This window comes from Cyclospora cayetanensis, unplaced genomic scaffold (genome assembly GCF_002999335.1).
Source record: "Cyclospora cayetanensis isolate NF1_C8 unplaced genomic scaffold, CcayRef3 CcayRef3_contig_5, whole genome shotgun sequence".
Classification (NCBI taxonomy): domain Eukaryota; phylum Apicomplexa; class Conoidasida; order Eucoccidiorida; family Eimeriidae; genus Cyclospora; species Cyclospora cayetanensis.
This window is the reverse complement of record NW_020312480.1, coordinates 77,476-96,864: the sequence shown is the minus strand read 5'-3', so window position 1 is coordinate 96,864 and position 19,389 is coordinate 77,476. Positions and strand designations below refer to the sequence as shown.

Here is a 19,389-nt window from a genome sequence, read left to right as displayed (position 1 = left end):
AATTCGTCGTTTGCTTACCATCGACTGCACTTCGTAAATCCTACTGCTCCACTGAAAACCAATCCTCCAGGCTCAAAACAACCGGCCAAACGCCATATATCAAAAAGCCTTGCTTGTCTCACTTGAGCTTTGCGCACGCTTTCGCCTAGCAAGCTCGTCTTTGAAAGCCTCCGCCGATAAGGGTGGCCGCTGACTCTGGGCCTTGACGTCCAGCCTCTGAAGAGACCGGAGCTCATAATATAGACCAGACATGCGGGAGAGTGATAATAAGCAAGTGTCCTGATGCATAATAAACCAACTTAGCACAAAGAAGAAAGCCCAGCTAGATTTTGTGCATGTAGAGTGGCAAGAAGTGCAAGTGTGTGGTCGGCGCACTGGTCATGTGTCTCAGAGTGGACATGGTCATGTGCCTTGCGGCAAAATGGGGTCACAGAGTAAAGATGGATGGCACAAGCGACGAAGTCCTGTGCTCTGACTTAAATCGCAGCAGTCGATCCTCAACGTCGTAGTGCCTCGTCCTTTTCCATTCGAAGTTTCGGCAGTACTGGAGGATGTACGGGTGTCTGAGGCGTAAACCCAGGACGATTTCCATAGAAACCGTGATCATCACAGAGAGGAGCAGTTGCGCTGCACAATCTTGGGTTGTTTGGGAGTTGCGAGAGCGTGTCAGAAACAGTAAGGTTAGTGCCCTTAATATACTTTAGTGTGGGGTCGTACCAGGAGACGCGCGGTTATTAACTTCCTGCAAACTATTAATAAGGTACATTCGTAATGGCGTGTCTGGACAGGAAAATGACGCCCACACAAGCAATGCTGGCATTTTCCATGCCGCATCGCACCACGAAGAATTTCTTTTCCTCACTAAATAAGGCTGTTCGGTTTCGGCGAAGCGACGAAAATATCAGGCACGACTGTGATGAGGACCAGTATCTTGCTGGGAGACAACGGCGCACAAACGCCGACCACTTGACGTAACACTTCGCGTAGACCTGCGGTGATTCACTGATAAAGCAGCTGCCTTTATTAAGGTGTGGCTCTTTCGAGCCAAGTTCGATATTTCTCGATACACCACCCTTCTTGTGTATCCCCTTCCGTCAGCTTTCTCAACACCTCGCAAAGCCAACTGCTAAGTTGAACTCTGCATGAATCGGTAAGCCCGAGCGTGTGTGAAGGCTTGAACCGTGGTGCGTTATGCAGGGAGAGGCACTCCCCCTGCATAAGAAGAGCCACTTTTGAAGTGTTTTTCTCTCCAATGTATATGTTACAAGAATAACTAGTTTTCCTCTGTCCGAAGAGTAGTGTTTGAGGTGGTCTGTAAGTGGCTGATGCACCTTTGAGTACTTGCCCATCCTTACTGTCATGAGACCTTTTATGTTCGGCATAGCCTCATCGACGCATGCATAGCATTTTATTGGGTGGCAAATCATGCATTTATACCAGCTTTTGAGCTACTCCGCTTAAATCAGCTTGTATGTCGGCTTGTGCAGTCCTAACAGGCATTGTGTCGCTGCCCACTGCCACCACCAGCTGGTGCTTTTCATCCAGACTGGTGCCTGTAAAAGCAGATTGGTAATATACCCAGTAACTTGATCGAACCCATACAAATATTGCAGGGAAACTTAGAATCCCCCTCCAGGCAGTGAATGAGTAGAGAGAGAATTTATCGAATCACGCGATGCTAGCAATTGTAGCCCACTGTCTAAGGTCTTTAGGGAGACACTGTACTCCACACTCAATGCACACTTGATAGAAAGCTGATAAGGGGTTTTAAAGAGAATTCTCGCCTTTCCCTGCCCGTGGAGCTTATAGTGCCCGAAATTGGGGTAGGGCGACAGCTATGATGTGCGTATCTGCAGCCTCAATGCACTCAGAGCAATGGTAGGTAATTACACATAGCACCAAGCACGCACATATATATATATATATATATATATATATATATATATATATGTATATGTACATATATACAACGTTGCGACCCTTGTATCGAGCTAGCGCTACTTGGGAAATGAACAAGGAAGACAAGAAGAATAACCTAGTGATCAATCCTTTACTACGCCCTAGGGAAATATAACTAGTGTAGCAAAACATGCCGAGTTGTGATGTGGCTAGGCCCGCGCAGTGGAGCGCTGGTGGCTTTCATATGCTCCATGAGGGTCCCTGCTGCTACTACGAGCGTGAGTTTGGCGGACTCAGGCGAATACTGCCTAAAAAAGTCGTGTCTTCTTGACACTTTTCAGTGGCTGAAACTTAGAGCAGCGGCCTTCCCTGCAAGCAGTGTTGCCTAGATGGGATTTCGTCTTCATGTACCACACTTGAATTTGGTCCTGCTGCGGGCACTATTGCTGCAATGACTGTGTCGCGAGGAAGAAGTCTAAAGGCTGAGTCAAAAAGGTTAAAATTCTATTTGTATACCTACCAGAGACTGTTGAGCGCATGCTTTGTCGTCGATGCTGATGTAGCAGCAGCAACAGCAACAGCAGCAGCAGCAGTCCCTGTTTCTGCAGTTGCAGAAACAGGGACTGCTGCATAAAAGACCAAGAGCTATATGGCTTGGAAATAATGAGCTACAGCTTCTACAATTTAGCTCAAGCGTCTCCCAGTAAAGCTGCTGCAATGATGCTGCTGCTGCTGCTGCTGCTGCTGCAGCGGCAGCGGCGGCGGCGGCGGCAATGGGCGCTGCAGCAGCAGCTGGCAGCAGCAGTACCGAAGCCAGCCGCCATCGATTCAGAGCTGCACAAGCCTCCGGTAAAGCAGCAGAGCCAAGTTATTTCAGAACTTGAAATTCACTATATATGAAGCAAAAGAAAACAGTAAAAGGACGTTCACAAGGGCGCAGGCGTCGCCCTACGTATAGCAGCAGCAACAGCAACAGCAACAGCAACAGCAGCGCGGCAGCAGCAGCAGCAGCAGCAACGCAGCAGCAGCAGTTGGCGCTGCAGCGTCAACTGCTGCAAACTCCCGAAAGAGAACGTCTCTCACTCAATGCGAGTTGCTGTTGCAGCAGCAACAACAAATAGCGCCTCTTCCCCTTTCATCAGGAGCGTAGAGCAGGGTGTAGCTCAGGACCTCTCTTCACAGCAGCAGCAGCAGCAGCAGCACCGCCGTAGCGGCACAGGCCGCACAGCCAGGGAGAACCCCTGAGTAGTCGAATTTCATTTCTCGTGTCTCCTTGTCTGCCGCTGTTTCATCTCTGCTGGATTCATACGCGACGCTTGAGCCTATATTGCAGAACCTTCTCTCCAGCCGCGCAGCAGCAAGCAGCAGCAGCAAGCAGCAAGCAGCAGCAAAGAGCAGCAGCAGCAGCAAAGGGCGGCAGCAACAGCAACTGGCCAAGTGACGGCTTCAACAGCAGCGTAAGAAGCCGCAGCTGCTGACTCTCGTTTCAATATACTGGGAGTAAGCGAGAGGGTATTGTGTTACACAGCAGCGCGAACTTGAGTTGCAGCTCCTGCTGCAGTTGCTGCTGCGGCTGTGCCGTTGCTTCCGCTGCTGGTGCTGCTTCTACAAAAACACCCCTGCTTCTGCTGACTGAGGTTCTTAGGCCTCTTGGGCTTCACTCTCTTCGTTCGTTTCTGAAGCAAGAGCAAGAGGACGCGTGCTGCAGCAGATGCCACAGGAGCACTGTCTGGATTCTGCGCAGCATCAGCAGCAGCAGCAAGAGCGCCAGCAGCAGTTTCCTCGAACTGCGAGGGAGCACACTCCTGACAGCGGCTGCTTCGACGCAAACGGAGGGGCTGAGCCTGCAGAAGCCTTTCAGACTGCAGGATTGTCATCGTCGTTCGCAGAAGCAGCAATAGCACCTGCCACGCCGTTTAGTGCCTTAGAAGTCTTTCCCTCTGTCGTCGCATCCAAGGCCGATTTTGCTCTTCCAGAGATTCATCGCTTGGGCTCTTGCTCCTTCGCTCTTAGAGCAGAGAGCATTCCGCCGCATGAGGACGCAGTGCGTAGAAGACCAGCAGCCGTAGCTGCACGAGAAGGCAGCATGTTGTGTCTTCGCCGTCTCCCGAGTAGGGCTGCATGCGCAGCGCCTGCAGCAGAGGCTGAGGGCAGCGCCGCCGTCTCTGCTGCTCTGCATGCGTCTCTGGCATCTGCAGAGGCTGAGACGTCTGCTGCTGCAAGAAGGGGCCTTGACGCATCTGCATCACCAGCAGCAGCTTCAGCGCCAGCGGAGCCAGAGAGCAGCTCCCTATCTACGCTGGCGACTGCCTCAGACACAGACGGGCGCAGCGAGCACTGCGTTGAGGACGCTGGCAGAGCAGCGGCGCTTGCCGCTGCAGCAGGAGACGTGAGAGGCGCTAGAAACTCCTCAGAAGCAGCTTCTGAAAAGGCTGGATACTCGCAAGCTCGTCTTTTCAATTTGTCGCGGGGGGAGGCGTTTTCGTCGGCGGTAGCTCCGTATCTCGCTTCTGCAGAAGCAGCAGCGTCAGGAGCTGACAAGCCCTCCTTCACGGCTGCTGCAGAGGAGACTGCAGCTTCGCAAAACGCCTCTTTGAGTGCACCAGCAGCAGCGGCAGCGGATCCAGTGGTTCCCCTGCTGCCCCCCTCTGCTGCTCTCCCACGTGTGTCATCCGCTGTCTCTGCAGCAGACCATGCTGCCTCTTCTTCCTCCACCAGCAGCGACGGTTGCAGCGGCAGTGGCGCCGCTGCTGCGTCTCTAGCGTCGCTGCTCTCTCTGCCTCTCCCCGCTGCTGGGGAAGACGCAGGCTTGCGCTTCCAGCAGCAGCAGCCTCCACACCCGAGGCACGCCCTAGTGCTGCAGCGGCAGCTGATGCAACAGCTGAAACATCACACGGAAACGCTGCGGCTGCTGCAAGAGCAGCAACACCAGCTGATGCCACCTCGGGGTCGTGAAGCAACGGAGGCTTCTCAAGCGCAAGAGTCTGAGTCGATCTTGGCAGCTGGAAGTGCTGCCTCCGCCTCTCTGCAGCAGCAAATGCAAATGCAGATGCAGCAAGTGCAAGGGCAGCAAATGCAAGGGCAGCAAATGCAGCAAGCCGCACTAAGTGGAACCTCACCGACCAGCATTGCTGGTGCAGTCTCAGGCCTGCAGCAGCTGTTGCAGCATCATTTGCTGCTGCTTCAGCAGCTGCTCAGTAAAGGGCTTTCGCAGGAGCAGCTGCAGACGGAAACGGGAGGTGCTGCAGGCAGCAGCAGCCGGAGTGAAGAGGCGGTCTGCACGCTGAGAGAGCAGCTGCAGCAGCAGCTGCTGCTGTTGCAGCAGCAGCAGTGTGTTCTGGCCCAGCTGCAGCAGCAAAAGGCCACTGTGGAGGAGCAGCAGCAGCAGCAGCAGGTTCTTTACCAGCAGCAGCAACGCGTCTTGAAGGAAGAGCTGTGGGGGGACGGCTCGAGAAGAAACAGCTCGTCCAAATCACTGGCTGCGGAAGGTGGAGGAATGCCTTTTCCAGCTGGGGGAAATATCGCCAGCTCTCCGCCTCTTGCTGCTCTGCGCGCCTCGGATCTACTGTTTCAGCAGCAGCTGCAGCTGTTGCTGCAGCAGCAGGCGCAGCAGCAACAGATGCAGCAGACTCAGCAACAGCAGGCGCAGCAGCAACAGACGCAGCAGATGCAGACACAGCAACAGCAGTTGCAGCAACAGCAGGTGCAGCAACAGCAGGTGCAGCAGATGCAGACACAGCAACAGCAGGCGCAGCAGATGCAGACACAGCAACAGCAGATGCAGCAGACACAGCAACAGCAGGCGCAGCAGCAACAGCAGATGCAGACACAGCAACAGCAGGTGCAGCAGATGCAGACACAGCAAGACCCTCTGTCTGAGAGCAGCAGTCTCGCTGGGGAGTGGGTTGGGAGTCGCAAATGGCGCGCTGCTTCAGCGCCTGCAGCAGCAGCGGCGACTGCAGCGGCTCCTGCTGCTGCAGCACTGCTGGATGCGCTGCTAGTAGCACCTCCTGCAGCTTTGTTGGAGGCTGCTAAAGGTCGTCTTTATTGGAGCAGCAGCAGATGCCGGTGGGTATTGGACTGGTGGGGTCCTCCCCAACGCGAGCAGCGCGAGGTACAGCCTGAGGCTGCTGCTTCCTGTGCTGCTGCTGCTGCTGCAGGCGGTTGCAGCAGCAGCAGCAGCAACCAGCAACGGCAGCAGAAGACCTTCGCATGCAAGACATACTGCTCAGTACCTACCCCGATTGTTGCGCACATGTTTTTGCAACGCGCGGTGCTGCATGGCAGAGAGGCAGCAGAGTCGTGGTTCAGGGAAGTCACTCTCAGGGAGCAGCAGGCAGTCAACAGCAACCGAAAAGACTTCAAGACGCAAGTGGCCCTTCCCCCCTCCCAGGCTCAGCATTCGAACGGAGGATCGCCTGCTGCAGCTGGAGGAGGAGGGTCCTTGCTGCAGCAGCAGCAACAGCAGCAGCTGCTGCTGCTACAACAACCGCCAGCGCTGCCTCCCGCCTTGCAGCAACACCAGCAGGACGCCGCCTCCCCACAAATGCACCCAATGCAGACTGCACTGCTGCATAGACACCTGCAGCAGCAGTTGCTGCAGCAGCAGGCACTGCACCACCTGCAGCAGCAGCTGCTGCGCCAGAAGCAGCAAATCGAACGGCAGCAACAGCAGCAGCAACAGCAGCAGCAGCAACAGCAGCAACAGCTGCAACAGCAACAGCAACAGCTGCTGCTGCAGAGGGATAGCCACGCGAGTGGCTCGGCGTCTGCGGCATCGGCTGTAGCAGCGACAGCAGATCATTGCAGCGGTTCACTGCGAGACACTGCGTCTCCCGCGAGCACCTGCAGTAGTTCTGGAGGCGACGAGGATTGCGTCGGCAGCAGCAGCAGCAGCAGCAGCGTTGGACGCCATGGCGGGGCATACAACACACGTGGCACTAAGCGGAAACAAGCGCCCTCCGCTATGGCTGCCCTTGCAGCAGAAGGCTTTGAAAAGGGATCTTCTGTGCTGACACCAGCGAAGCTTGAGGCGCAGCAGGCAGCAGAGCGCGATGTTTCTGGTGAGCCTTCAAGCACCTGCAGCAGCAGAGTCAGGCGGAGAGAAGAAGAATCTGTCTTACTTCCAGAAGCCAGGCGGAGACGCGAGTCGGACTGCTCAGTGACAGACAGCGCAAGCTGCGGCGAGGAACCGGGGGCCGTTGCCGCTGTTTCTGCTGCAGCTGTTTCCGCTGCACCTGCTACTGCTGCTGCAGACTGCGCTGCCTCGACTGCAAGTGCGTTAGACGCGCCTTTGCTGCCGCAGCCGTTAGAGCTTGCAGCAAACTGCGCACCTGCCTTCGACAGCAGCAACAGCAACGGCAGCAGTGGCACTGGGGGGCTGCGTGGCCGCAGCAGCATCGTGCGGTATGAGAAGGATAGAGGGCGCTGGGTGGCTGATTTTTATACGGAAGGAGGCAAGCGAAGACAAAAGTGCTTTCACTGCAACAGCTACGGAGATCAGGCTGCTGCGGTTGCACAGGTGAGGCTTGCCGCTGCTTGCTGCTGCTGCCGTTGTTTGCTGCCTTCGTGCCGCATGCTGCGAGCGGCATTGGCAGAATGCGAGGAGGTTGCCGCTGTTGGTGTATTTCGCTTCACGAGCTCTGCTGTAGCTGCCGTGTGGGGGTGTGCTGCAGGTTTACCTGCACGTTGCGGTGCAAAAGGGGAAGGAGGCAGCGGAGTCGTGGCTTCGGAGGTTCCTCGAAGGGCAGGAAACGCCATCGCCAGAGCTGCTGCGGCGGTTGCAGCAGCAGCAGCAACAGCAGCAGCAGCTGTCTGGCACTGTGCTTCATCCGCGATTGCAGCAGCAGCAACAGCGCGTTCGATCTGGCGCTGTGGGTGTTGTCAACACTTAATCATGTGCACGACTCCTTGTGTCATACATATATATATATAGGCAACAGGATGGCCAGAGGGCCGTTTTGTGATGGTAGGATGTCACGCCGCTTCTTGTAGGAGCAGTGAGGAAACCTGTGTCTGTCGTCGGGCGTGACGTGAGCGAGCTGAAGCTGCTCTTTCCGCGGCAAATTTCGCGGGAGGGAGCTCAGTGGTGCTCTATGCTTGCTTTTCAGAAAAGCGCCTTGAGCTGAGTGATCTCGTCAACGTGTCATTTTAACCTCCAGCCAGATGCCCGCACTGGGGGACGCGTGGCTGTTTTTCGGCCTCCAGTTGTGGGAGCGCCAGCAGTAGCTGCTGTGCATATTAAGACGTTTAGTGCGTACACGCCGGCGAAGGGCTTGCTTAGAAGCACGCTGCAATGACTGCCTCCGTGGCACAGATATCGGGAACGCCAGATAGTATTGCCGCTGGTGCTGCTGCTACACAGCATGCAGCAGACGGCGGTTTCTGGTGCCGCCCCGCGAGAGGGGGTGCAGCAGCAGCGTTACGAAGCATTGGCGCTTTGGCATTCTTTCTTTTGTTCCCACTGAGCAGCTCCTTCAGAAAGCAGGCAAAGAGCACGATCCAAAGGGGCATAGAAGGCCCAGGATCAGGGCGGAGACGCCGCGGCGAGGGGGCAGCGCCACAGACGGCAAACGGCAGCAGAATAATGAAACATATTTTAGAGGCGGTGGTTTTCGCACAGGGATGAGCCGACTGAGAGCGAGGTCTGTAGTTTTCTTAAAGGGGCGAGCCGATTTCAGAGACAAGGGGGGAGACGGACGCACATAGCTGGCTGCTAGCTCGCAGTGCGTAGTGTCAAAAGAGACTGGCGGCGTTAGTAGTGTAGCAAGGGCGGGTTCTCGGAGCCTCACGCCGCTAGGGGTTATATCTGCCAGCCCTAGAGAGTTAGAAAACGACTTAGATGGCCAAGCTAACTTGTTTGGCTGCGAAGGAAGCGCATCACCAACTCCCCACCCCCCTTTCCCTTGGGGTCCCTCCGCCCTTATATGGGTGCGGCTTTCCTGACAAAGCCTTGTTTGGAGGGAGGCAAGGATTTACTGCAGTATCTCAGCAGCCTACAAAGCCTTGTTTGGGGGGGGTGCAAGGATTTACTGTAGTATCTCAGCAGCCTGGCTGCTGTGCCTCATAGCTACAGCTGCAGCTACCCCTACTGCGAGGCTCAGCAGTTGCAGGCACTCTTCCGCCTGAGGTCCCCACATACTCTGACGCGCTGTGCTGGCCGTGGAGCGGCAGGGGAGGGGGCGGCGACGACAAATGCATCTGCTGCTTTAGTGCAAGGAATTACCCTAAGTGAATATGTGTTGTCGCGGGCTTTGACAGTCCAGAGATTGTGTCCAGCTGCAGTATAGGCCGCAGTAGCTGCTCTGCTGGCTGCGACTCGGAAGAGGTGCTCCTTCTTAGCCTTCGCGACCTCCGACTGGAGAGTGCAGCAGGCTTCGGAAACTTGTCTGCAGCAGCTGGTTGCTCTGCTGCTGCGCGAGGGTGCCGCTCTTAGACGTGTATACAGTGTGAACCGCCGCAGCGGCTCCGACGAGAGGTGCCGGACTGTTGCTGTGGAGAGGGGCAACACGGTTGGGCTCGAGTATTGCACTGCGCGCGCATGAGTGCCCAAGGGCTGTTGTCGCCCCAGCGGTTTCAGCTGGATCTGTTGTCGCTGCTTCGCAAATAGAGGTCTGCCTTGCGCCTGCTGCCGTAGCGTCTCCTCCAGCCCACGTGGCGGCTCCTGCTGCAGCCCAGGCCTTTCTTCCCAGCACTGCGCTGCATTAGGCGTGTATGGACAGCTGCTGCTGCTGTCTGCCTCGTCAGTGGCTGTGGAGACTCTGAAGTCACTTAGAGAGGCCTCCTCCTTCTTAGTGGTTACCCCTGCTTTTGCTGCAATGTCCTCTTCCCGCGCAATTGTGGGAGGGAAGCAGACCCAGCCTGGAAAGGCTGTCGGAAGGTTCTCGGTTGCGAGTTTGCTGCCTCTGTCACCACTGGCAAGCTGCCCTCGAGCGTTGAGTCTGAGCCTCCCGCCACGTTGTTGCTGCTCTTGCTCCTCCGAATCTTTCTCTCGAAGTACGCGCGCAAGTCCTGATGCAGAGCCATAGGCAGAAGTGAGGGCCGTTGGACTGTCAACCCTCATCACCAAGCCTCTAAATCCGTCTTTCTGCTGCTCTTCCCGCTGAGGAATCCCCTCTTGCTCTCGGAGATCGCCTGAGGGGGTTGCTGAACGGCGTGTAGGAGGCGGCGTGATGTCCTTCTTCGGGAGGATGCAAGAGGTTCTGGCAGGGTATGCAGTGGGCTCTGCTGCCGCCGCTGCAGGCGTTGGAGACGTTGCTGCAGGACTGATTGGAATCTTCGCGGACGCCTCTGAGAAGCCAGCCGCACAAGGTTCTGCAGCACCAAGCCACGACTGCCGTTCCCTCAACCTGTGCAAATGTTGCTGCTGCTGTTGTTCTGCCTCCTGCTGCTCCTGCTGGCGCTGCTCCTGCTCTGCCTCCTCCTGCTGCTGGCGGCGTTGGTCATGAAGTATGCGCTGCAACTCGTGCAACCGTCGCTGGTGCTCTTCCTCTTCCCTTTGCTGAAAGAGCAGCTGAAGCTGAATCTGCTGCTCCTGGTTCGCTGCCTGCAGGTCTTTCAGTTGCTTCTGCAGCAGCTTCATATCTTCTCCCTGTTCATCCAAGTGCCGTCGCTGCAGCGGCTGCAGCCGTGGTTCCTGCGGCTCCGTTTTACTCCCCAGCAGCGAAGGATGCTGTTGGCGCTGCTGCTGCTGCTGCTTAAGCGGCCGTTCTTGCGCCCTTCGCTCAGGGACCTGCTCTGATGCACCCTGCTGCTGCCTTCTCCCTTCCGCCTGGTTGCTTTCTCCAGGCGTTTCCAGCCCTCGTTGAAGCATCAGGGTTTGTTGCGGCTGCTTTGGCAGCGCGAGGTTACGCTTTTCATGCCATTCCCCAGTCAAAAATGGTGCTGCTGCTGCTGCGTCTTCAAGGCGGCAGCTCCATTCTCGATGCTGCAGAGCGTACGCCTCCGGCTCAGCCGTATCCAAGGTCCAGGATCCCCTGGCCTTTCCGCGGCTGCGAGCACGCGCGATAACATAGTGATTGTAACTGTTCGCAGATCTCAGAGGCACCCTTCGGGCAGCGAGCTGCTCGCAGGCAACAACATCCGCCGCACGCTTCTGCATATGAGAGGCCGCAACCACAGCGAGATGACTTCTTAGCTCCGGCTGATCCTCCAAAGCTCCGTACGGACTGCTGAAATCCCCTGTCGATACCCTTCGGGCGAAGTCGGGAGACACAGATGTTTGTGCTTCCTGTTCTTTCGCCCCCCTAGATGCGCCGGTCGCTTTGTCTCTGAGCCTTCGCCTAAGCCTTAACGTGCGGGGAGATGTCAGCCCCTGAGCAACTGCATCGAGCTCATCGCCCAGGGCGTCAATACACCCCATGGTGGCTGATGCTGCACGGCTCGACGGAATACAGCAACGAGTCAAGGAGAAATAAGCAGGCAGAATGCCCCACACTAGATTTTGTTGGCGCTCAAAAGAAAAGAGCACTTTTCATAGCAGTGCAAAACACGCAAGTATAATATCCTCTTAGAATGTCCTTTCGAACCGGCAGTTTGGTAGAGCGATGCACGAACACAGCGGCTAACCGCAAAACGCGAGACACGGCTCTATATGTGGTGGCAACTGTGCTTCTGTCTGTAAATGTGAGTGCATAAGCTTGGCAAGGAAGCTCTCATCGCACCAGCATACAGATGCAGCCCTGTAAAACTCGTCTGTGTGGCTCTGTGAATGTCCGGTGACTCCCATGTGACGTTTCGACTGCCGAGCGGCAGAAAGAGAAGGAGATCCTTATGCCTGAGTCTTCCAGGACCCCAAACAGGGTTCGTCCATCTGGTTGTTTGTTCAGTTGTCGGACTCTCGATGTCCTTACTCCTTGCGGTGTCGAATGCCAAAAGGCGATAGACACAACGGGCGCAGAGCGTGGCTCCAGACAACGGCCCTGGAAACAAAGCGGTTAGACAGAGGCGAGGTACTGGAAGATATTCAGGGGTATAAAGTAGGGGGAGAATGACTCTGTCTCCCGGGGGTGAGCCTCCGCCAGTGGCTACGGGTAGCTGACGGTCGCATGGAAACGCAAAGCAAGATTTTGTACATGCTTGATCAGTAATGCTATTTGCCCCAAAAGCTTTACGACACTTAAAAACAGAAGCGCTTCGCCGCTAATTTCGAGAAAACTATTGTGCGAATGCATTGAATGCAAACTGCGCTGGGGCTTCGACAGAACGCGTGTGTCCGTCGCCCGACGAACGTGAGACCAGGCCAGTCAGTCGCAACGTCTATATGCAGGGTATAGTTCAATTTATTTGCGGCCATCTTATTAGTTGATAGCTTCAAGGAGATGGATTTCCTAATTTCAGTGTTGCAACGCAATACGCCGCCGACACCCGCACAAATCTTCGTAGGTCTCTTCCTTCCGCCGTCCGCTTTGCGGCACGGTTTGCAAAGTCTCCGGAGTAGGGGCTTTCCCTTTCAAATTATTTCCCCTTGCGATTCGCAGCCCAAACTTATCCATTTCCCTACTACCTCCCTCTATAGGGGAGGAACTGAAAGCCAACAGATAAGTGGAATAGGTGACTAGTTGGTGAAAACGGCCTTTCAACGCGTAAGCAGTCTTAACCTCAGCCACTTAACATATTTGGAATGTAGAGAGCGGGTATTAGAAGGGGGAAGGAGAGGGAACCATGAGTAGGTGAATTTTGAACTCCCCCAAAGGCAACGCACGAAGACAAACGCCGCACTTCACCTGCATCACCCCCGAAGATAGTGCACAAATGCATGTGCAAGTATAGATCCACACGCGGGAGTGGTAATGCATGGTTGCATATTACTTGCTAATGCTACTTTTTTGTCCTCAAAGTCCTCACCACGTAACATGCCGCTGCCCTCTCGCGTGCCACTCCAAGGTTTTCCCATTCTTCGTTCGCTCTTCTGCCCTGACGTATGCTCTATTTGCTGCCTCTGCTTCTGCGAAGCTCTGCATCATATTGTTTTTCTAACATGTTTTTGACCGAAGGAGGAAACCGCATGAACGCTTTAAGTGCTGAATGCTTGATTTTAAAGGTTCGTCCCAAATTAACAAAAACATTGGCTCCGTACTTCCAAATCTGGGTGGCACCATATCTTCGCGGAACAGTTGCTAATTCCATGTTGATTGTTTCCTTCTTTCCTTGCGACATCCTCTTGGTGCTTCAGCTTTGAACTGCCAACACAATGGGGCTCTTCAGCTTACTAAAAGCTGTCTGATGGCTGTAACGGTCATCTAACGCCGCTGGCAAAGAAAACAAATGGGGCATGAAGCGGCCAGTTCAATATGTATTTTGTGCATTTGTTTTAAACCTAAGTAGTGCACCTTATGTTATTCATAACAAAGATTGGTTGCTGCTTCCCCGTTAGCTTGTTCCAAAAAGGGGATAAAAGAACTGCAAGTTTAGCGGCTGCGCTGCTGAAGATAGAATAGGACATTCACAAAGATAAGTCTACAATTTAAGATTCCAATAATGTCTATGCATGTATGTTGCTGGGAAACAAATGAAGCATTGCCTCGTAACGGCGTTGAATTCAAATTGCGTGGAGTGTATTGCAAGTAGAAGGTGGAATTTCGCGAGTTTCGCCAAAGCAGTTCGTTATAAGACCGCGATTCTAATTTTATCTGCTCGTTATTTGAATAGCGATTCTTCTTTCATAAGTCTTTGACTCTCGCTAAAAGTTCTAAGCGCTAATGTCAGGGTCATCAGCCTCTTCCCCTCTTGTTCCTTTTCCTTCTCAGCCTTCGGAAGAAGCGGAAACGACCAAGTTAGGGGACCAAAATGATAGATCAATTTCTTCTTTAGTTGCTGAATTGTCACTTCCACAACATGACCTGAATTCTGCGTTCTCGTGGGTTTAATACCTAGCTGTTCTCGCTTTTCTGTAGTGGAAAGAATTGAACTTTCGGCTTTTAAAGGCTCAATGTTCAAGAAGAATCGCTGGCGTATTTCTCTCTCCTTTCCGAAAATCTCCACGACGTACAAAGACTAATAAATGTGACTCGTTGATTGCATGGTGCCACATCGTTCTGTAGGCCGCGCTACTAACAGTGAAGGCTTTTGGGAAGAGGAAGCTTTCATTTGCTGATCATGAAGTGCAAAGAAAAACCGAAGTGTGTATTTTCAAGTGGCTTCATCTCAAATTAGTTTTCCCGGTTTAATCAAACATTCTCCAGAAACTTCGAATCCAACTTCAAAAAAGACGTGCAGCTATCGGAGAACAATTCAACTCTGCAGGTAAAAAGAGGCCATGCACCCTTGCCTGTATGTTCTTATACTGACGTCTTTTTTGCATGTTTTCTTCATTACAGGGCACCAGCTCCGACAGGAAAAGGTATCACTAAATTGGCTTTCTGCTTTCATAAAAGGAAAGGTACATCAAATTACGGACAATGGAGGCTTCATGGTGCAAATGGAAAATTAATTCTGTTGATTGATGGCGCAGGAAACAGTGTGGAAAGGGCAGGCTGATGCACTCTTTTCCTCGCTTGAAAGAAAAATAGAGGCGCATTTTAAGAAACTGCAAGAAGAGATCAAGCTTAGTGGAGCAAAGGCATCAAAAAATGCAGCACCAACTTCAGGAATATCAGCAGGAAAGCCAGCGGCAAACATAATAACTTCAGCTGCACGTGCAACACATAACTTAGGGCCCACTCCCCTAATCACCCGGATAAAATCAACGCGGGTGCAACAGCAGACTGCTCAAAAAAGGTGTCGTGGGAAACCCCCGGCATTTAAAGCTCGTTAACTGCGGTTGCACATTTTAAGTAAAGTACTAAAGATGAGAGGGTGTTGGAGTTTGACAAATATGACAGTACTGCAAAGCAATCAGCAACAGGGGTCATGGGGCAGCAACCATGGACACACAGAAATGAGCAGTAGCGGAACAGCCGAATTAGCAGTACAAGCAAGAAAATGAGCACAACAAAACATAGGGATACAAAGGCATCAATGTAAAGTGGCTTTGCTCAAGTCTTCTACACAGAGCGCGTTGAAGCAAGTGAGGAATATGTGGACACTTTTTTGAACAGTGCGAGGCTCATCCTGGAGGAAGTGAACCGAGCAAGGCACACAGCCAAACATGCAAAAGCACCGAGCCGCAAAAGGCGGAGCTCCTATCTACTTGCGTCCTACGGGTTTCCAGCATCGTGACAAAGCAGGTGATTGCTATTGGTATTTCCTGGGTATTTGTTTATTAAAGCGAGAACGTTTTCGCTTTGGGCTACTATTCAGCGGCGTTCGTTTCTTGTACTTGAAACGCGAGGGGCGAAGTGTCCGAGGCGACGAGCCGAGAACTGCAGAGATATTGTATGGCAGTAGACGAGGGCGGTATAAAAAAGACGCTTTTAGATTAGTATTCCGCCAAAATCTATTTTTCTTCAATTAACACTATGTACGCAAAGCGGTGGGAGGAGTAAATGAAAGAAAGGGAAAGGATATGGAGAGGAGGGTTGACTCTCAAGGTGACCCGCACTCTGGACTACAGACACTAAACATGACCACTTCTTTTGGTCAATAACCACCAAATAAAGGACCACGAGCTATCATGCTTCAATTTTTGTATTTTATTATTTCATTTATTAAAGTTGGCGAAATAATGACTTCACACCACCATCCCCTCGTTACCGCTGCACATGCTGCCCCTTGAACCCGATTCCCTTACGTCTAAATCTCCCATGGCTCTCAACAGTGGAAAATTTACGAACTCGTGAACTTGTGCATGATAGTGCCACTCTAAATATAGCGAATATCTACCTTGCGGTCTATCATTCATGGTTTTGGGTAACGTTTCTTACTCTAGCAAGAGTTATTCTTCGTTAGCAGGAATGCGAGGCTCTCGATCCCTCAACCTTTCCGGTTCCGCTTCTCGCCATTCAAATTTCGAGCCCCACCGGTCTTATTTTCTGGCTGCTTGCGACAGAGGTGGGAAAGCGCATCTGTCCCTTGGTTCCTGAGGCCAGTAAATAGATGTAAAAGGTGAAGAGCTGGTATTTTACTTCGAGGTTGGAAGTGCCCTAAAGCCAGGGAGACAGGGTCCCCAATTAGGTAGACCAACACAGTATCCTGTGCCAACATCACCCCAGGATGTAAAAATGCATGCGCCAAGGCAATCATCATTTTAGAACACCTCTTGTAAAGCCCATACACCTCAAACCGAAAATCGCTGCTGCAGCGACTGCGTCGACAGCGTGGCTCGCATGCAGCAGTTAAAGAGAACGTAAAACTACAAGACCTCTAATGATAGCGTCAGTCATTATGAGGAAGAAAAAAGGGGAGTGAGAAATTGGGCAAAAGTAAGGCCAAAGACACCTACAAGAGATGTGGTACCTTGAAGTGTACAAGCGGAAGGCGGAAGTCGCCCAGGACTACCTAACGGAGCTCAGGTGTCTCCTAAAATCCATGCGTTGAGATTTTAATAGTCAAATATCGAATCTAAGGCTTGAAAAAAGCTAAAAGCCACGCGATTCTCAAGACGACGGGGGCAGGGCCTTGAGATGACTACATATAATCGCATTGCTGTGGGAGCAGAATTTTGATATAGAAGAAGAAAAGTCCATACTTGCACTGAATCCATTTTCATGAGGTTTCCTTCGTTCTGTCAGTGCCTCTGCTGTCACTGCTGCTGCGGGTCACCCAGAAGGGCGGATGAGGCATTTGACACCGAACAAAGGGCAGCCACAATAATCCAAGCAGTTTTCCGCTGTTACGCGCAGCGCACTAAATATGTTGCTACGAGGTGAGCCTTACCTGTTACTTTTGATTCTAGCTTTATTTCTGTGACGATCGACATTCCAGCCTTGTTATGGTGTGTATGCTTTGATCCCTACCCCTGCCGCCTCACGGTTATTATGCATGCCAACCTCTTTACTGCGTCACCTCCGTTAGCTACACTCTTCCGCTGGCCTCTTTACTTTGCATGTGCATTCTTCCAAATGTTCGGCCTCATCCGCCGCCACTCTCCCTCCTTTAGTTTTGTTTTCTTTGTAGAAGAGCCTCGGTGGCAATTGCGCGGATTTTTAGAGGCAGCAGAGCCCGCAAGGAGGCAGCTGCCCTCCGAGCTGAGAGGCGAATACAGCAGCGCTTGTCTGTTCTCTCGTGTGCGGCAGTCACTCTCCAACGGCAGTAAGTACCCCTGCCTTGATCACGCACGAGAGCCAGCACCAAAAGCACAACAAGACCACTGGATAGACCAGCATAAATCGAGGCACCACTACACCAGCAGTAGCAGCTACCAGGCGGAAGCCTGAGCCTTGAGCGTGGCATGGTATTCCACTCTGCCTTCCCGAAGTCAATATGGCCACAAAGTGTTGCTCTTTCTCCCCGTGCCTGCTGTCGCCAGCATTAGGGGCTATTTGAGCCGAAAGTATCTCTTTGACCTCCACGCACGTCACCAGCTACTTAAGAGGCTCGCTGATACGGTGAGGCGCCTTCCCTTGAGTCATTTTCTCACGTGTTTTTGTCCGTTTGCTGTCTCTTTTCCCCCAGTTCTGCCGTCCTCTAGCGCTTTCCGTCCCTATTCGATATCACGACCTTCATTTCGTGGCCACCCCACTTCCCTTTACCCGCCCTGCCTCGGCACGTTGGGCTTCCTTTCAACACCCCAGCCTCTTGCGCGCAGCCTCCCTCCCTTTGCATCGCTTTTCAGTCCTTTCTCTTCAGTGTTGCGTGCCTTCCTGCCTCTGGCTGCTCAAACACCCCAAGCTTCCTGTGACGGGGCGTTTACCTGTCTACAAAGGAAGCCTCTTCCGCTTTCCCTGGCCAATTTGCCAGTGGTCTAGAGCCAAAATGCAATTCTTTTTGTCTCCTCACAGGCACGGGCGATGCAACAAACGCTGCTAGAAAACCAGCAGCAAATGCGTCATCAACAAGACGTAATAGCAGACACCCCCTCACGCATCCGACTTGCTGAACCCGTCTCCCCCTCACTACGTTAATGCCTTTTTGCCTTAAGAGAGATCAAAGTATTTCATGTCAACTTCCTTCGGCGGCTTAACTGCTACATCTGTGATGTGTCTATCCTTTGCAACTGCCTTTTCCGAATGGCCTTGTCTTCGAACCTCTCCTGTAGATCCATCTAAGGTAGACGCTCTCAGTCTCGTCTTCTTGGCCTCATACTTCCTCGTCACCCGCAATGTGGCTCCTCCCCGCGCGTTCCTTGCCTCCTCCTGCACTGCCTCTCTCAAAGGTGTTGCCCCTGTCTCTCTCGCTACCCGCCTGTGAGAGTCTCTCTCTGATGCTGCAGCTAAAAGAAGCTGAATCTCTTGCTGCGGAACTAGCAGCCCAGGCTGAGCGGCGTCACTATCTCCTCTCGACCCGGTCAATCCCTGGTAGGCGGTGACGTGCCCCTACCTCCCTTGCGCATTTCTCCCTGTCAATGCACGCTGCACTTGCCGTGCCTGTGGAGCCTCTCCCCCCACGCCTTTCCCCATTCGTGCAACACGCTGCCCCCCGCGTCTGCCGCCGTTCTCCCCGTCTCATGGTTGCCCGTGCATTTAGAAGACTGCGTAGTCATTTCCCCGACTGCCTCCAACAGCACTCCGACCCCGCAGGCCGGCGCCACGTTGCTCCTGCTATGGCTGATGCGGCTACTGGTGCTGCTGCAGCTGTCGTGATTACGTCGTGGTGTTTAGTGCGGTGAGCGTGTCAGGTGTTTACCTGCCTTCCCAGAAGCCGCATGCTCCCGCCGCTCGACGTGAGACACGCCTGCAGCAAATTCCCTCTGCTGCCGCAGCAGCAGCTAGGGAGGAGGCGCAAAAGAGGCACTTACAGCCCCGCAAGGTGCTAGACATCGAGGTAGATTCCCTTCTAAAGAGGCCCCAAAGAGCCTTAGAGGCTCTACCGCCACTTGCAGCAGCACGAGGGACAGCAGCCGCCGTCATAGAGCTGCGGCAAGCCAACCAGGATCTATGCGGCAGTGGAAGCAGAAAAACGCTACCGCTATAGCACCAGCACCCGCACCCACACATCAGCACAACAGCAGCAGCGGCCAGGAAACTAGCAGCAACACCAACGTCTTCGGCTGCCCAAAGCATGTCCTAGCGCTTGCGAGTATAATAAATTCCTCTGATCAAGAAAGATAGGACCCCTTATGGGGACGCTCATGAAATCCGTAAACGACACACAGCAGCCAACCGGTCTGTATCTCTTTTCCCCTCCGCCCCGTTCATCCGTCCTCTCGCCAGAAGCAAAAGAATCTTGCCGTGGCAGCAATAAGTGCTGCAGTGAGGGCCTCTGACCCTCAAAGGCATGAACCGGCACTTTGAAACGCGGCGTACCGAAAGGGGCGACAGAGCAGCACTAAGCCCAGACTGCTAAACACCGATCGAGTCGAGAAAAAGCATCCTTACATTCTCTTACAGTTTCCGCTGCTGCTGCCGCTACTACAGCTCCCGAAGCACAGACAGAGGCTTGTTTCCGCAGCACGGGAACTTTACGCCTTCTGCACCGAGCAGCACCATTAGTCACCAGCGGAGGAGGCGGCTA

At 53.4% G+C, this 19,389-nt stretch overlaps 4 protein-coding genes across 4 annotated transcripts; 3 read left to right on the top strand and 1 right to left on the bottom strand.

Annotated features, from left to right (window-relative positions):
• Nucleotides 1–3,610: 3,610 nt before the first annotated feature.
• On the top strand, nt 3,611–4,854 carry LOC34621821 (testis-specific gene A8 protein). Its single transcript, XM_026334753.1, has 3 exons — nt 3,611–3,964; nt 4,106–4,562; nt 4,721–4,854. Exons 1-3 carry the CDS (start codon nt 3,611–3,613, stop codon nt 4,852–4,854), a joined length of 945 nt encoding a protein of 314 aa, XP_026190538.1.
• A 541-nt stretch (nt 4,855–5,395) lies between these two features.
• On the top strand, nt 5,396–6,625 carry LOC113146676 (ataxin-8-like; the record flags this gene model as incomplete). The annotated part of the gene is made up of 2 exons (XM_026334752.1): nt 5,396–5,740; nt 6,548–6,625. Coding segments are annotated over exons 1-2 (423 nt in total), but the record flags the coding sequence as incomplete, so codon positions are not given.
• Nucleotides 6,626–8,998: 2,373 nt separating this feature from the next.
• LOC34621822 lies at nt 8,999–11,260 on the bottom strand. Its single transcript, XM_026334751.1, has 5 exons — nt 10,835–11,260; nt 10,292–10,510; nt 9,638–10,078; nt 9,345–9,578; nt 8,999–9,256 (listed from the first exon to the last, which is right to left on the bottom strand). Exons 1-5 carry the CDS (start codon nt 11,258–11,260, stop codon nt 8,999–9,001), a joined length of 1,578 nt encoding a protein of 525 aa, XP_026190536.1.
• Nucleotides 11,261–14,686: 3,426 nt separating this feature from the next.
• Nucleotides 14,687–18,849, top strand: LOC113146675. The gene is made up of 6 exons (XM_026334750.1): nt 14,687–14,812; nt 14,937–15,032; nt 17,685–17,777; nt 18,149–18,240; nt 18,403–18,514; nt 18,577–18,849. Exons 1-6 carry the CDS (start codon nt 14,687–14,689, stop codon nt 18,847–18,849), a joined length of 792 nt encoding a protein of 263 aa, XP_026190535.1.
• The last annotated feature ends 540 nt before the right edge of the window (nt 18,850–19,389 follow it).

Bases quoted from the DNA above. Each gene is read 5' to 3' on its own strand.
- LOC34621821 (XM_026334753.1), top strand. From the start codon at position 3,611: ATGCCACAGGAGCACTGTCTGGATTCTGCGCAGCATCAGCAGCAGCAG. The intron at 3,965-4,105 runs GTAGCTGCACGA...GCAGAGGCTGAG, and splicing joins TGCGTAGAAGACCAGCAGCC to ACGTCTGCTGCTGCAAGAAG. The intron at 4,563-4,720 runs GTGTGTCATCCG...TTGCGCTTCCAG, and splicing joins CCCCTCTGCTGCTCTCCCAC to CAGCAGCAGCCTCCACACCC.
- LOC34621822 (XM_026334751.1), bottom strand. From the start codon at position 11,260: ATGGGGTGTATTGACGCCCTGGGCGATGAGCTCGATGCAGTTGCTCAG. The intron at 10,511-10,834 runs GCTCTGCAGCAT...CAGCCGCTGCAG, and splicing joins CGGCTGAGCCGGAGGCGTAC to CGACGGCACTTGGATGAACA. The intron at 9,257-9,344 runs GTATACACGTCT...TGCACTCTCCAG, and splicing joins CCGCTGCGGCGGTTCACACT to TCGGAGGTCGCGAAGGCTAA.
- LOC113146675 (XM_026334750.1), top strand. From the start codon at position 14,687: ATGAGAGGGTGTTGGAGTTTGACAAATATGACAGTACTGCAAAGCAAT. The intron at 17,778-18,148 runs GTAATAGCAGAC...CTGATGCTGCAG, and splicing joins AAATGCGTCATCAACAAGAC to CTAAAAGAAGCTGAATCTCT. The intron at 18,241-18,402 runs GTGACGTGCCCC...CCGTGCATTTAG, and splicing joins CGGTCAATCCCTGGTAGGCG to AAGACTGCGTAGTCATTTCC.